This window comes from Salvelinus alpinus, chromosome 6 (genome assembly GCF_045679555.1).
Source record: "Salvelinus alpinus chromosome 6, SLU_Salpinus.1, whole genome shotgun sequence".
Classification (NCBI taxonomy): Eukaryota; Metazoa; Chordata; class Actinopteri; order Salmoniformes; family Salmonidae; genus Salvelinus; species Salvelinus alpinus.
In genome coordinates, this window is record NC_092091.1 from 50,368,740 (window position 1) to 50,385,933 (window position 17,194).

Below are 17,194 nucleotides of genomic sequence, written 5' to 3' on the forward strand. Positions count from 1 at the left end.
AGGAGGATGTGGAGGCTCTGGTCTGTCCTGATTACAAGTAGTCTGCGGTTGTGAGGCCGGTTGGATGTACTGCCAAATTCTCTAAAACAAAGTTGGAGGCAGCTTGTGGTAGAGAAATTAAAATTAAATTCTCTGCTAACTGCTCTGTTGGACATTCCTGCTGTCAGCATGCCAATTGTAAGCTCCCTCAACTTGAGACATCTGTGGCATTGTGTTGTGTGACAAATCTGCACATTTTAGAGTGGCCTTTTATTGACCCCAGAACAAGGTGCACCTGTGCAATGATCATGCCATTTAATGAGCTTCTTGATATGCCACACCTGTCAGGTGGATGGATTATCATGGCAAAAGAAAAACGCGCACCAACAGGGATGTAAACAACTTTGTGCACACATTTGAGAAAAACTGGGGTTTTATTGTATGGGATCTTATTTCAGCTCATGAAAGATGGGACCAACACGTTACGCTTATATTTTTGTTCAGTATATAACCACACACTCCAGCCAGTTTATTAGGTACACCCCCCTATTCACGAAAATGGCTCACTCCTACAGACAGTGAGTCACGTGGCCGTAGCTTGCAATATAAAGCAGGCAGAAAGGGATTGAGGCATTCAGTTACTGTTTGATTGAACATTAGAAGAATGGGCAAAGCGAGTCACATAAGCGACTTGGAGCATGGTATTATCGTCTGTGCCAGGCTTGCCGGATCCAGTAACTCAGAAATTGCAGCCTTCATGGGATTTTCATGCACAACAGTTTAGGGTTTCCCCGAGAATGGTACAACAACAAAAAACATTGGCAGTGGCAGTCCTGTGGGCGAAAACAGCTTGTTGATGAGAGAGGTCAAAAGGAGAATGGCAAGAATTGTGCAAGCTAACAGGTGGGCCACAGACAAATAATCGTGCAAGCTAACAGGCGGGCCACAGACAAATAATGGCGCAATACAACAGTGGTGTGCAGAACGGCATCTCGGAACACACAACTCATCGATCCTTGTCCCGGATGGGCTATTGCAGCAGTTGACCACACCTGGGTTCCACTCAAATCAGCTAAAAACAAGGAGAAGCGGCTCCAGTGGGCACGTGATCACCAACACTGGACAATTGAAGAGTGGAAAAACATTGCCTGGTCCGACGAATCCCGATTCTTGTCGCGTCATGCTGATGGCACAGTAAGGAATGGGCGTAAGCAGGATGAGTCTATGGACACATCCTGCCTGGTGTCAACGATACAGGTTGGTGGCGGCAATGTACTGCCGTCCAATTGGCAGCAACTGTGTGATGCCATCGCGTCACACAGTTGGACCAACATCCCTGTGGAACATTTCTGACTGTTCTAGAGGCAAAAGGGGGTACCGACCAGGTACTAAATTGGTGTACATAATAAACTGGTGAATATAACGTTTATTTCAAATGTATAAACTATTTTTATACAAATCAACCACTTATAACCCTAAAGTCTTGGAAAAAGAGGTATATTTCAAAAAGCTATGGTTACATTGGTATGATTTTTTTGTCTCAGTCTTACCCCTGTTGGATGAGCTCGTTAAGCTTGGCCACGTTCTTATCGTCCATCACTATGAACAACAACAGAGTTAGAAAAGCTGTGTGTGTACCTCCTTGCTCTTGCTTTGTGAAGACAGACATTAACATTACATCTGTAATGACCTCCAGAGGTAGAAAAGCTAGCCATCTTTGGACACAAGACTAACACAGACATAGGACATTAATAACATCCTTTAAAATCAGCTCCAATGCGGCCAACCAGCCCCAGCAGCAGAACCAGAGCCAGACTGAGGCATGTCAAACACACCGCACCCCCCACACAGACCCTGCTTGACTTACATCCTCCAACCTTCTTCCTTAGCTCAGCGTAGCAGATGAGACCGTACAGCTCCTGAGAGGACTTCTTCAGCACACGGGAGTACACTGTGGGACAGGAGGAACTGGGCATGTTATGGGATAAAAACTAAAGGAAAACTACAGCACACCAGTGATCTTGGGTGCCCCACAAACATAAAAATGGGTCACACACTGATGGGAAGATCGAAAGACAGTTTAACTCTTGCACATTTAATGAGTCGCTTACGAAAGTGTTTGTGTGTTAAACATAATAGGATTCAAAAGAAGAAATGAATGCAGATTGCAGGCAAAGTTTCACTTGCGAATGCCAACTGGTCTTCATAAAAAGCTGGTTGCTTGCAAAGTTTCACACTGATTTTGAAGGTCGATGTTTTTGTCAACAAACTGAATCACGACATAAAAAGAGAGACTAAACAAGCAAGAGGTTAGTGGAGATTTCTATTTGAGAAATAACGAGAGCGAAGAGAGCGAGACAGAGAGAGATAAGCTAGCTTACCGTTGGCGAAGTCGATGTGCTTGGAGATCTTGTGCCAGGTGCGGTAGTAGAAGTGTCGGACTTGCTCTTTGTTCTTCACCATGCTGGCTGGCTTCCCCTTCTTATGCTTCAACGCTATGTTTGTCTGGATCGCCTCAAAGTCCTTCCCATGCTACAGAGAGCGAGACACACCACTAGAGATATGGAAGTTGTTGGAGTAGTTGCTAATAAGCGTTATTGCCACGACTGGAAGTCTATGGGTATCCGAATTTGCTTGTGAAACTACCTCTAACTTCCTTAATACTGGACACAGACAAAAAGTATCCACGAGTTCATATGACTCTGGGGAAGTAGATAAAGGGCCGTATTGCCAAAATCCCTTAGTATCACTTGAAGTAACCGCATCATACTCTAACTTTTTGTAAACTAATGTTGACCACTTACCCAGCACTTTAGACAAAAACTTAAAAAGGGTATGACATCTTGGTCTACTACTCTGATATTTAAATCTGGAATCAGAACAGAATTATCTACTACCAATCAAGAGGTACAGGTGTTTTAGTAACCGTATCACCTAAATTAGCTAACTTCCCACTGTTGAGTTAACCTGTTGGGGACAAGGGGTGATATTTTCACTTTTGCTGAAAATCGTATGATTTTTAAACGGCCTCGTACTCAATTCTTGCTAGTACAATATGCATATTTTTAGTACCATTGGATAGAAAACAACCTCTAGTTTCTAAAAACGTTTGAATTTTTTCTCTGAGTTGAACACAAGTCATTTGGCAGCACTTTCCCTGAGCAGGAAGTAGAATGCAAGATGTCTATGCTCGCTTCAACGCTCTGCCTATACATGGTCATGCCACCTATGACCCGAAACACACCTCACACGCCTTCCTCTGGGTGTCAAGAGGACGTCAGAGGAGAAATTTTGTGTTTATCTTGTTCTGACGTGAAATAAGACCTATTTCTTTGACGTGACCGTCCATTTCCGGAAGTCTGAAGTGCGCGACTTTGAAGAGAGATTGTGTTTTGTTTTGCTGCCGTTTCGGATGTCAACTATCTCCGGCTCGGATTTGATTTGATAAATGAGACCATATCATCGTAATGTATGTTTTTTCAATATAGTTTAATCAGATTATTTGAATTTTTTCGGGAGTTTTGTCGTGTGACTTTGTTTACTTGGAGAGATCCGTGCCACGCGACTAGTACCCATGCTAAATGAAGTGGGAAAGGTACCATTCTGAATGTAATGAACGACTCATCTGGACTAAGGACATCTTGATCAACATTCTGATGAAATTTCAGCAAAAGTAAGATCCAATTTATAATGCTATTTCATATATCGGTGTGCATGTGAACTGGTCGTGGGCGCCCAGCTGGTTCTGGCTGGCGTGGCTATGCTAATTTAGCGCTACATTTTGTTTTCGCTATAAAACATTTAATAAATCTGAAATATTGTCTGGAATCACAAGAATCCTGTCTTTCAATTGCTGCACAGTATGTATTTCTCAGATATGTTTCATGATGAGTAATTAGTTATTTGACGTTGGTGTCTGTAAATGTTATGGCTGCTTTCGGTGCAATTTCTGATTGTAGCTGAAATGTAATTTATGATTTATACCATAAATATGCACATTTTTCAAAAAAAACATATGCTATACAATAAATATGTTATCAGACTGTCATCTTATGAAGTTGTTTCTTGGTTAGTGGCTATATATATATATATCTTTATTTGGTCAAATTAGTGATAGCTGGTGATGGAGTAAAACACTGATGGAGGTAGAAAAGTGGTGTAATAGATTTACATATTTTGTCTTCCCTGTAAAACATTTTAAAAATCGGACATGTTGGCTTGATTCACAAGATGTGTAACTTTCATATGCTGTATTGGACTTGTTAATGTGTGAAAGTTAAATATTTAAAAAAAATGTTTTTTTTGAATTTGCCGCTCTGCCTTTTCAGTGGAATGTGGGAGGAGTGCCGCTAGCGGCACCCGTGGCCCCTAAAGGTTAATAACTCTTCAGACCTCAATAGAATTCTAGAATGCTTATGTAGATTACTGAGAATTTTCTAGATAAGCTAATTCTCACATTTCAAAGAGTTTTAAAGAGCACAACCTCCTCTTTAATATGACACCACATTAAAGTCAATGGGAATAAGACTCACCTTACCTTCCATTGTATAAACACTCAACACATCAAAAAAGCCTAGAGTATTTAAATTGTAGTAAATTTGACTAAATTACACACAAAATGAACAAAGTATAATATATATTATACTAAAACATTTACATATAAATTATCCAAAAATGTGACTAGACGATAATATTCCGAAAGCATTTCAAAACCCACACGAAGTAGGCAATTTGATTGACAATGGTTCTTACTTCTGTAACAATGTAAAAATGCAAACAACTATTCGGAGACCATTTCAAAATGTAGGTAACCCCTCTCAATAAGACTTAGTACATACCAGGCCAGACACAAAATGTAGAAATAGCTTGCTTTGACAACAATTCAGTGAATGCTACGAATACAAGAGACAGATGAAGAGAGAAGATGTCTGTTGTATGAGAAATTCTTATTTCACACCGTCACTTTAGTGTTCGCCTTTAGCCTACATGTCATGGAACTCCTGGAAGTGCAGCCTCATCCTGCAAAGTGGCACGAGCACGTAGAACGCCGAAAGGTGGTTTCTACACATCTCCCACTCTTTTCCCTGCATCCACTCCGGATGCACACCCTCTCCTGTGGCCTTAACTTCACCCGCTTTCAAATGAGTTACAACTCAGTCCACACGCCCTGGTTCAACACTCTTAGCTCCCCTCTTCCTGCCACTGAAGCCACAAAGTGATAGCAGAAGCTGCATTTCAAATGCCTTCAAGGACCAGCGCCTGCAGATTAGCATAGCAAAAATTCCCTACAAAATTCTGTCAGTTTAAGGTAGAGACATCAGTTTTTTTTTGCATTGATGTCTCAATCCTCCGCATCTGTCGATGTCACACTTCCGCATCTGTGGTGAAAGGTGAGAGCGATGTTTTTCAGACCATGAGGCATCCCAAAAACCAGTCTTCTCACAAAATCGTCTGTAGCGTCCAAAAGGTTATGACCCCTATATGGAAAGACAAGACTCTTACAAACACTTACATTCTGCTCTAGGAAGCCCACAGGCCTCACAAGACGCGTCTGAAGGTCCCCCGGTATGAGTTGGAAAAAATTATTGGAAGTACAGTACCAGTCAAAAGTTCAGACACACCTACTCATTCAAAGGTTTAGCAATTTTTAAAATATATATATATTTTTTTTTAAAACAATTTTCTACATTGTAGAATAGTGACAACATCAAAACTATGAAATAATACATATGGAATCATGTCGTAACCAAACACTAAAATCTAAATCTATTTTATATTTGACATTCTTCAAAGTAGCCACCCTTTGCCTCGATGACAGCCTTGCAAACCTGACATTCTCTCAACCAGTCACCTGGAAAGCATTTCAATTAACAGGTATGCCTTGTTAACCTCTCTTGGGTACGTGAGACGTTAGCGTCCCACCTCTTCAACAGCCAGGCAAACTGCTGGGCGCCAAATTGAAATACAGAAATACTCATAAAAATTCAGAAAACAAAACATTTTACATAGGTTTAAAGATGAACTTCTTGTGAATCCAACCACGGTATCAGATTTAAAAAATGCTTTACGGCGAAAGCATACCTTACGATTATTTGAGAACATAGCCCACTAGACAAATCCTTACAAACAGTAACCAGCCAAGTAGAAGAGTTACACAAGTCAGAAATAGAGATAAAATTAATCCCTTACCTTTGATGATCTTCATATGGTTGCACTCAGCAGACATTAATTTACTCGATAAATGTTTTTTGTTCGATAAAGTATCTTTATATACAAAAACCTCCGTTTTGTTCGCGCGTTTTCTTCAGTAATCCACAGGCTCAAACGCAGTCAAAACAGGCAGACAAAAAAATCCAAATTGTATCCGTAAAGTTCATGGAAACATGTCAAACAATGTTTATATTCAATCCTCAGGTTGTTTTTAGCCTAAATAAGCTATAATATTTCAACCGGACAATAACGTCGTCAATATAAAAAGGTAAACAAGAAAGGCACTCCCACGGTCGCGCGAATGAAAAAGCTCTGACACTTTATGGTCCACTAATTCAGACTGCTCTTACTTCCCTCATTTTTCAGAATACAAGCCTGAAACAAATTCTAAAGACTGTTGACATTAGTGGAAGGCTTAGGAACTGCAATTTGAGACCTGGATTTTTCTCAGGTTTGCGCCTGCCAAATCAGTTCTGTTATACTCACAGACACTATTTTAACAGTTTTGGAAACTTTAGACTGTTTTCTATCCAAATCTACCAGTTATATGCATATCATATCTTCTGGGCCGAGAAGCAGGCAGTTTAATTTGGGCATGCTTTTCATCCAAAATTCCAAATGCTGCCCCCTACCCTAGAGAAGTTAATAAGTTAATTTGTGGCATTTCTTTCCTTCTTAATGTGCTTGAGGCAATTAGTTGTGTTGTATATTTAATATGGATCCCCATTAACTCTTCCTGTGGTCCGGCAAAATTAAGGCAATTATACAATAAAAAACAAAAAAACAAAAAAAAAACATTACAATACATGCATTACAGAATTCACAACACATTAACTTCTTTGATATAGGGGGCAGCATTTTCACTTTTGGATGAATTGCGTGCCCATAGTGAACTGCCTCCTACTCTGTCCCAGATGCTAATATATGCATAGTATTATTACTATTGGATAGAAAACACTCTGCAGTTTCTAAAACTGTTTGAATGATGTCTGTGAGTATAACAGAAATCATATGGCAGGCAAAAACCTGAGAAAATCCAAACAGGAAGTGGGAATTCTGAGAAGGGTTGATGTTCAAGTCATCGCCTATTCAATTTCCTGTAATATGTGGATCTGTTTGCACTTCCTACACCTTCCACTAGATGTCAACAGTCTGTAGAACTCTGAATGAAGCCTCTAGTGTGATGGAGGCGTTTCAGTCACTGGTCTGGCAGATTGCCAGTTCTTGCTCACGCGCTTTCCTCATGATATCGCCTTGTGTTCCATTACTTATACAGACATGAAGAAATGCTCCGGTTGGAACGTTGTTGGATATTTATGATAACAACATCCTGAAGATTGATTCTCTACTTAGTTTGACAAGTTTATTCGACCTGTAATAACTAAGTTTTCGTCCGACGTTCGCCTGGATCTGCGCGAGTGTTTGGACATGTGTACTAAACATGCTAGCAAAAGTAGTTACTTGGACACAAGTAATGGACATTATCAAACAAAATAATGATTTATTGTGGAACTAGGATTCCTGGGAGTGCATTCTGATGAAGATCAAAAGGTAAGGGAATATTTATGATGTAATATCGTATTTCTGTTGACTCCAACATGGCGGAGAAATGTTGTTATATCTGAGCACCGTCTCAGATTATTGCATGGTGTGCTTTTTCCGTAAAGTTTTTTTGAATTCTGACACAGCGGTTGCATTAAGAACAAGCGTATCTTTAATTCTATGTAAAACATGTATCTTTCATCAAAGTGTATGATGAGTATTTCTGTTATTAGATGTGGCTCTCTGCAATTTCTCCTGATATTTTGGAGGCATTTCTGAACATGGCGCCAATGTAAACTAAGAATTTTGGATATAAATATGCACATTATCAAACAAAACATACATGTATGTGTAACATGATGTCCTATGAGTGTCATCTGATGAAGATCATCAAAGGTTAGTGATTAATTTTATCTCTATTTCTGCTTTTTGTGACTCCTATCTTTGGCTGGGAAAATGGCTGTGTTTTTCTGTGACTAGGTGCTGACCTAACATAATCGCATGGTGTGCTTTCGCAGTAAAGCCTTTTTGAAATCGGACACTGTGGAAAATCAGACACAAGGTACTTGTATGTTTCACGAGTTTTAATTATGGGATTTCTGTTGTTTTGAATTTGGCGCCCTGCAATTTCACTGGCTGTTGTCGAGGAGAGGCTAACTAGGCAAGACAGTTAAGAACAAATTCTTATTTACAATGATGGCCTACCCTGGCCAATTGTGCGCCGCCCTATTGGACTCCCAATCACGGTCGGATGTGATTCATCCTGGATTCGAACCAGGGACTGTAGTTCTTGCAATGAGATGCAGTGCCTTAGACCGCTGCGCCACTCAGGAGCCAGTTAGTAACCTAACCAATTCGCTATAGTATTAACGTAAGCTAGCTAATGTTACAACATCCAATGAGCTAACGTTAGCTGTCTGACTATTGGCCAGCAAAGTTTCACACACCAAAAATCAATTATTTGATCAGTTAAGTTCGATAATGTTGTTCAACATTTCTCTGGCTAGCTAACAGAGAATTCAATCCAGCTTCCAAGATACTTAATGCTAACATCACTTGTTCCACTACACTTCCCCCCCCCCCCATCTCAAACTCTCCAAATGACCGTTGTTTTTCAGTTACAGCTCATGAAGTACGCTTCATCACCCGTCTCCATGGTCAGGCTTCTCATCTACCTCTTCGTTATCGTTCAGGGGACGCACTGCTGTAACTGCCTTTCCACCCCCCGCTCTTTCCAGAGCACGCGCTGATGCTGTAACAAGCAAATTAGTTGTCTCTTCTCTTATCAGTCACGTGCTGCATTCTGTTATGTGAACAATTGCCTGAGCCTTGGATACAGACACTATTGGTCCAAAACACGTATCACTTGTTTGCATACAGTCCATAGTCATCCCCAAAAAAGTTTAAAAAATAAAAAATAGGAATATTATTTTATAACAAATGCGCTTTATCCCGAGTTGTGGTCGCTGTCCGCAGTTATGAAAAAAATCTTCAGTGAGCCGTAGAATTGGTGCCTTTCCCTATGTTGCTATGTGCATAATAGCAAAATTAAACAGCATATTGGGATTTAGAACAATGGTGTCGGAGGCAGCAGCAACAAGGAAACAGCCCTTGCCTTAAGCCCAACAGTGGTTCTTCCTGTAAAAGAATTCTATGGCACGTTATTTAAATTGTCAGCCAGTTGCCATTAACGCTAGTTAGTGCTAGTTTGACCACCAGAGGGCATCTTTGACAAACATTTGACTGTCTTCAATATTGACTGTACTAGAGAATAAAACCTTTTTGTAAGAACATAGTATATGGGATTGATTTTAGGAAAATGTAGCTAAATTAATATTATAGTGTTTCTATTCCAAGAAAAAACTCAGGGTTTTCATTAGGAAAATTTGGCGCTGTACAACGTAACCGGTCGGGAGTAGGCTACAGTACTATGAGCATAACATTTCCACACCCTAATTGTAGTCTAACCAATACCCAAAAGGAGATTCTGCGAAAATAAAAAATCGAATTAATTTATCAAAACCAGTCCACATGCTTGTCTCAGAGCAGCGAGAAACATTGCTGAAAACACACACACCTTAAAACTCATGTTTTATTATTTAAATCATTTCCGTCCTCCGAATTCGTATTCATTATATGAATAAGCCCATGTGCACCTTGATATTGGGGGTGTGCCATGCGGCCGTGCCTAAAGGCCTATAGTATATCTACAAATATTTTTTTCAATGACTTGACTCTCCACCAATAATTAAATTTGGAGGATTCTAAGGGGCATTTTTCATTTGGGCAAATCTGATCTGTGAGAATATCTAAGGGGCTTTTATATAATTATAACGAATGGTTAATAATAAATCGCTTTGTGTAAAAAATATATATATATATTTTGGAGATGATTTCGTTTTCAAATAACCGAAAGTGTGCGATTGTAATCTGAAAAGGCCAAAATAATTATTTTTGTTTTTAGAGGGAGAGAAACCAAAAGCCCACCGTACCCATTTCTTGGACAAGGACATCCCGGCCGGCCAAACCCTCACGCCGCTGGGCCAATTGTGTGTCGCCTCATGGGTCTACCGCTCACAGCCAGCACGGGTTTGCACTGCGATGTACCGTCTTAGACCGCTGCGCCACTCGGGAGACCCCATCCAAAGTTTTTAATGCTGCTCAATTGTCTTGCACAAGGTATCAAAATACAGAGGTGTTTTTGGGACCACATCGTGTCTATTGGCTGCTAACAGCCAATGTGAAAAACAAGTGTTTGAAAACATTAACAATATTTAAGATCATTTTGTTTTCAAATAACTTAACATTATTGGCTGTACTAGAGAATTAGAAAGAAAAAAAGTTATAAACATAGCATTTGGGATTGATAAGAAATGTAGCTTAATTAATATTATGGTGTTTCTATTCCAAGAAAAACAAAAGCCTCATGTCACACCTGTTATTGAAATGCACTCCAGGTGACAAGCTCATGAAGCTGGTTGAGAGAATGCCAAGAGTGCGCAAAGCTATCATCAAGGCAAAGGATGGCTACTTTGAAGAATCTCAAATAAAATACATTGATTTGTTTAACACTTTTTTGGTTACTACATGATTCCATGTGTTATTTCATAGTTGATGTCTTCACTAATTGTTCTACAATGTAGAAAATAGTAAAAAGAAAAACCATTCTCCCCCCATTACAACAGACTCTCTGGTACACATACAGTGGGGAGAACAAGTATTTGATACACTGCTGATTTTGCAGTTTTTCCTACTTACAAAGAATGTAGAGGTCTGTAATTTTTATCATAGGTACACTTCAACTGTGAGAGACGGAATCTAAAAACAAAAATCCAGAAAATTACATTGTATGATTTTTAAGTAATACATTTGTATTTTATTGCATGACATAAGTATTTGATACATCAGAAAAGCAGAACTTAATATTTGGTACAGAAACCTTTGTTTGCAATTACAGAGATCATACGTTTCCTGTAGTTCTTGCCCAGGTTTGCACACACTGCAGCAGGGATTTATACTTATTTTCCCCCATAATTTGCAAATAAATTAATTACAAATCCTACAATGTGATTTCCTGGATTTTTTTTCTTCTCATTTTGTCTGTCATAGTTGAAGTGTACCTATGATGAAATTTACAGGCCTCTCTCATCTTTTTAAGTGGGAGAACTTGCACAATTGGTGGCTGACTAAATACTTTTTTGCCCCACTGTACATCACCCGATGTCACAGGAAGGCCATAAAGATCATCAAGGACAACAACCACCCGAGCCACTGCCTGTTCACCCCGCTATCATCCAGAAGGCGAGGTCAGTACAGGTGCATCAAAGCGGGGAACGAGAGACTGAAAAACAGCTTCTATCTCAAGGCCATCAGACTGTTAAACAGCCCCCACTAACATTTAGTGCTGCTGCCAACATACTGACTCAACTCCAGCCACTTTAATAATGGGAATTGATGGAAATTTATGTAAAAATGTATCACTAGCCACTTTAAACATGCCACTTAATATAATGTTTACATACCCTACATTACTCATCTCATATGTATATACTGTACTCTATACCATCTACTGCATCTTGCCTATGCCGTTCTGTACCATCACTCATTCATATATCTTTATGTACATATTCTTTATCCCTTTACACTTGTGTGTGTGTATAAGGTAGTAGTTGTGGAATTGTTAGGTTAGATTACTCGTTGGTTATTACTGCATTGTCGGAACTAGAAGCACAAGCATTTCGCTACACTCGCATTAACATCTGCTAACCATGTGTATGTGACAAATAAAATTTGATTTGAAATAAACAATAATATAACAAGGCTATATACAAGGGGTACCGGTACAGAGTCAATGTGTGGGGGTACAGGCTAGTCGAGGTAGGGGTGAAGTGAAAGGTGATGCTAACATGTATTGACTCAGGGACAAATACTTAAAGATACATTTGTATTTTTCATAAATTTTCATTAAAATGGCACTCCAAATTCACTCCACCCATTAAAAATCACAATTGAACCAAAACCCATCTATTTGTGACTACCTGGTTTTGAAGTATTGAAACTAAACCAGACAATTTAAATGACAAGTATTAAATATAAAAATAACATTAAAAAGGTGACTAAGAAGCTCTCATCATATCAAAATAGGCTACATGTTGTATTAAAACAGCATATACACACTAAACAGGTCAGGAGCCAGACAAGTAGCCCAAGAAAATTATTTAGTCTTATTTCAAGGCTATAACCAACAAATATTTAAATTGTGTAGAATTTGGGAGTGCGACACCAGTCTAGCAGGAACATTAAGCACTCAACTTTTAAACAACATTTTGTTGTATTAAATCAGTCTATAAATTGTGCATATACAGTCGTTGCCAAAAGTTGAGAATGACACAAATATTAATTTTCACAAAGTTTGCTGCTTCAGTGTCTTTAGATATTTTTGTCAGATGTTACTATGGAATAGTGAAGTATAATTACAAGCATTTCATAAGTGTCAAAGGCTTTTATTGACAATGACATGAAGTTGATGCAAAGAGTCAATATTTGCAGTGTTGACCCTTCTTTTTCAAGACCTCTGCAATCCGCCCTGGCATGCTGCCAATTAACTTCTGGGCCACATCCTGACTGATGGCAGCCCATTCTTGCATAATCAATGCTTGGAGTTTGTCAGAATTTGTGGGTTTTTGTTTGTCCACCCGCCTCTTGAGGATTGACCACAAGTTCTCAATGGGATTAAGGTCTGTGGAGTTTCCTGGTCATGGACCCAAAATATCAATGTTTTGTTCCCCGAGCCACTTAGTTATCACTTTTGCCTTATGGCAAGGTGCTCCATCATGCAGGAAACGGCATTGTTCATCACCAAACTATTCCTGGATGGTTGGGAGAAGTTGCTCTCGGGGGATGTGTTGGTACCATTCTTTATTCATGGCTGTGTTCTTAGGCAAAATTGTGAGTGAGCCCACTCCCTTGGCTGAGAAGCAACCCCACACATGAATGGTCTCAGGATGCTTTACTGTTGGCATGACACAGGACTGATTGTAGCGCTCAACTTGTCTTCTCCGGAAAAGCTTTTTTTCTGGATTCCTCAAACAATCGGAAAGGGGATTCAGAGAAAATGACTTTACCCCAGTCCTCAGCAGTCCAATCCCTGTACCTTTTGCAGAATATCAGTCTGTCCCTGATGTTTTTCCTGGAGAGAAGTGGCTTCTTTGCTGCCCTTCTTGACACCAGGCCATCCTCCAAAAGTCTTCGCCTCACTGTGTGTGCAGATGCACTCACACCTGCCTGCTGCCATTCCTGAGCAAGCTCTGTACTGGTGGTGCCCCGATCACGCAGCTGAATCAACTTTAGGAGACGGTCCTGGCGCTTGCTGGACTTTCTTGGGCACCCTGAAGCCTTTTTCACAACAATTGAACCGCTCTCCTTGAAGTTCTTGATGATCTGATAAATGGTTAATTTAGGTGCAATCTTACTGGCAGCAATATCCTTGCCTGTGAAGCCCTTTTTGTGCAAAGCAATGATGATGGCACATGTTTCCTTGCAGGTAACCATGTTTGACAGAGGAAGAACAATGATTCCAAGCACTACCCTCCTTTTGAAGCTTCCAGTCTGTTATTCGAACTCAATCAGCATGACAGAGTGATCTCCAGCCTTGTCCTCGTCAACACTCACACCTGTGTTAACGAAAGAATCACTGACATGTCAGCTGGTCCTTTTGTGGCAGGGCTGAAATGCAGTGGAAATGTTTTTGGGGGATTCAGTTTATTTGCATGGCAAAGAGGGACTTTACAATTATTTGCAATTCATCTGGTCACTCTTCATAACATTCTGGAGTATATGCAAATTGCCATCATACAAACTGAGGCAGGAGACTTTGTGAAAATTAATATTTGTGTCATTCTCAAAACTTTTGGCCACGACTGTAGGCGGTGACGTTAAATTTAATGTAAAATGCCTTATTATGCTCAGTGCCTTTGAATTCACTTTTAGAAACACGAGTTTGGCCAGAGTCTGTAGCCTCTTAACTTGCAGAGCCACTGGGGCCGCTCACATATCCACTCACATTGTCGGATGTCAGCAAACAGCTCTCATGTCTAATCCTTGAGCAGCCCAAACAGGGCAATTTCTATTTATACTCACACAGGCCGAGTAATGAAGATGAAGAATTGTAAACACCAAGAAAGCAGCCAAGGCAACAGCACAACGTCCTCAGGAACGCAACTGGCTAGTTTGCCTGTCTGTGAAGATCCTGCTGCTCTGATTTGATAGAGTGAAGTGTTCTCTGTTCCCTCGCTTTATATCTTCCCCAATCACATCTCATGTTTCGGTCTAATAATTTAGATTGCTGCTGCCTCCTGTGGCCTGCTGCTAATATAATAAATCAATAGGTCGAGGACGTTTGCTAGCAAGCGATCAATGTGCATAATATAAGAAGCAAAGCAAGAGGAGGTTAAAAAAGACACACATTCTGACAGTGACAGCAAGCTTGTCTGCCCGCTGCAAGTTGAGGAAAGGACACAGACACTAATACACCTCAAGGGACTACTCCTAATTGGCAAAAAAAAAAATGTTTACTATAACCCTGCAAGGATAGAGGCATATTGCAAACATCTACTTAGGTATAATAAAACACTTCAGTTTTTCCCGATCACGAGTATCAACAGTCAATTTACGTATAGGATTTACGAGTATAGGCAGGTTGCCACACCCCTAATAACACAGAACATTAATCTGATACATAGGCTAAAAGGGAAAAACATTCTTGTTCCGTGTGAAAACTTTTCAGTTCTCACACGCAACAACTTTAGTTTAGACATTTTAATTCAAATGAGAGTTGTGTAGCCTATTCAGTACAGTCAGTCAGCATCAGTGATACGTATTTTCCTGCAACTTCCTAAAACAGCACAGGAATACACGTCAGTGTGTGCACGTATGTCTACACTTTGTGTAGCTGTTAGCAATGATGATAATGATAACCTTCTGGAAGAGCTGGAAAGACTTTCCCCAAAATGTTTCACAATGAAGAAATCGCTCTTCCATTTCCTGGTTGCTAAAATCAAAATAGTTTGCCTAATTTCAGTTTGTGACAAAACAAGCACGCATAGTGTAGATCATCATTGGGCTCCCGAGTGGCGCAGCAGTCTAAGGCACTGCATCTCAGTGCAAGAGGCGTCACTAGTCCCTTGGTACGAATCCAGGCTGTATCACATCCGGCCGTGATTGGGAGTCCCATAGGGCAGCACACAATTGGCCCAGCATCGTGCGGGTTTGGCCAGGGTAGGTCGTCATTGTAAATAAGAATATGTTCTTAAATGACTTGCCTAGTTAAATAAAAATTTTACAATCAAAAACTGCTATGAAATATATTTTCCATTTCCAGAAATATTGCATTTTCAGCTGGTGTACACAACCGAAAGTAAAATACGCACAAACTAAACTTAAGAACGGGAAGCATAGAAATAGCGCACAGAACAGATATCCTACTTAGACTTTCTTTCAAATGAGAATTACAGCTCACATTTCTGTGAATTTTGTGAAGTCGCTCAAAAAGTTACATATATTGCAGCATTAACTACAAAGTAGCCCATGCCTACCCAGAGGACGTCATGAACATCCCACTGTCGTCCAAATACGTTGTGAAAAAAATAAGTTGTAATTTATTTAAAACCTCAATGCCTGTCTTCTGTACTCTATTACTAGTGTTTGTATTCAAGTGGGAGAGTGCATAAAAGTGAAGAAGTCCAAGTGTAGTTATTTCTGATGAAATGTGTTCTAACATTTCAAAGCCCCACATTCCAAAGTAAGGTTGATAAACGCAGCAACAAAAAAAACATCCTCACTGTCTACTGCGTTTATTTTCAGCAAACTTAACATGTGTAAATATTTGTATGAACATAACAAGATTCATCAACTGAGACAAACTGAACAAGTTCCACAGACATGTGACTAACAGAAATTGAATAATGCGTCCCTGAACAGGGAGGGGGGGGGGGTCAAAATCAGAGATCCAGGCTCTTCGCTGGCCATGGCAGAACACAGACATTCCTGTCTTGCAGGAAATCAGCCATACTGCTCGTTCTGTGCATGGTGGCATTGTCATGCTGGAGGGTAATGTCAGGATGAGCCTGCAGGAAGGGCACCACATGAGGGAGGAGGATGTCTTCCCTGTAACGCACAGCGTTGAGATTGCCTGCAATGCCAACAAACTCAGTTCGATGATGCTGTGACACACCGCCCCAGACCATGACGAACCCTCCACCTCGATCCCGCTCCAGAGTACAGGCCTCAGTGTAACGCTCATTCCTTCGATGATAAACGCGAATCCGAGCATCACCCCTGGTTAGACAAAACTTTGAATCGTCAGTGAAGCGCACGTTTTGCCAGTCCTGTCTGGTCCAGCGACGGTGGGTTTGTGCCCATAGGTGACGTTGGTGCCGGTGATGTCTGGTGAGGACCTGCCTTACAACAGGCCTACGAGCCCTCAGTCCCGCCTCTCTCAGCCTATTGAGGACAGTCTGAGCACTGATAGAGGGACTGTCCATTCCTGGTGTAACTCAGGCAGTTGTTGCCATCCTGTACCTGTCCCGCAGGTGTGATGTTCAGATGTACCGATCCTGTGCAGGTGTTGTTACACGTGGTCTGCCACTGCGATGACGATAGGCTGTCCGGCCTGTCTCCCTGTAGCGCTGACTTAGGCGTCTCAGTACGGACATTGCAATTTATTGCCCTGGCCACATCTGCAGTAGGCATGCTGCAAGGAGGCATGAGTAAGGCACGTTCACGCAGATGAGCAGGGACCCTAGGCATCTTTCTTTTGGTGTTTTTCCAGAGTCTGTAGAGAGGCCTATTTAGTGTCCTAAGTACTCATAACTGTGACCTTAATTGCCTACCGCCTGTAAGCTGTTCGTGTGTTAACGACCGTTCCACAGGTGAATGTTCATTAATTGTTTATGGTTCATTGAAC

At 40.6% G+C, this 17,194-nt stretch overlaps 1 protein-coding gene across 7 annotated transcripts in view; it reads right to left on the bottom strand.

The window, feature by feature from the left end:
• Positions 1–17,194, bottom strand: part of LOC139577605 (protein cramped-like) — a 71,736-nt gene that overhangs the window by 43,030 nt on the left and 11,512 nt on the right. For all 7 annotated transcript variants that reach the window (XR_011675344.1, XM_071404737.1, XM_071404736.1 and 4 more), the window contains exons 4-6: positions 2,361–2,511; positions 1,847–1,930; positions 1,530–1,578 (exon numbers count right to left, since the gene is read on the bottom strand). Coding sequence is in view for 6 of the 7 variants with exons in the window: in XM_071404737.1 (XP_071260838.1) it covers positions 1,530–1,578; positions 1,847–1,930; positions 2,361–2,511 (284 nt within the window). In the remaining variant the exon portion in view is untranslated. The remainder of the gene's footprint in view (positions 1–1,529; positions 1,579–1,846; positions 1,931–2,360; positions 2,512–17,194) is intronic.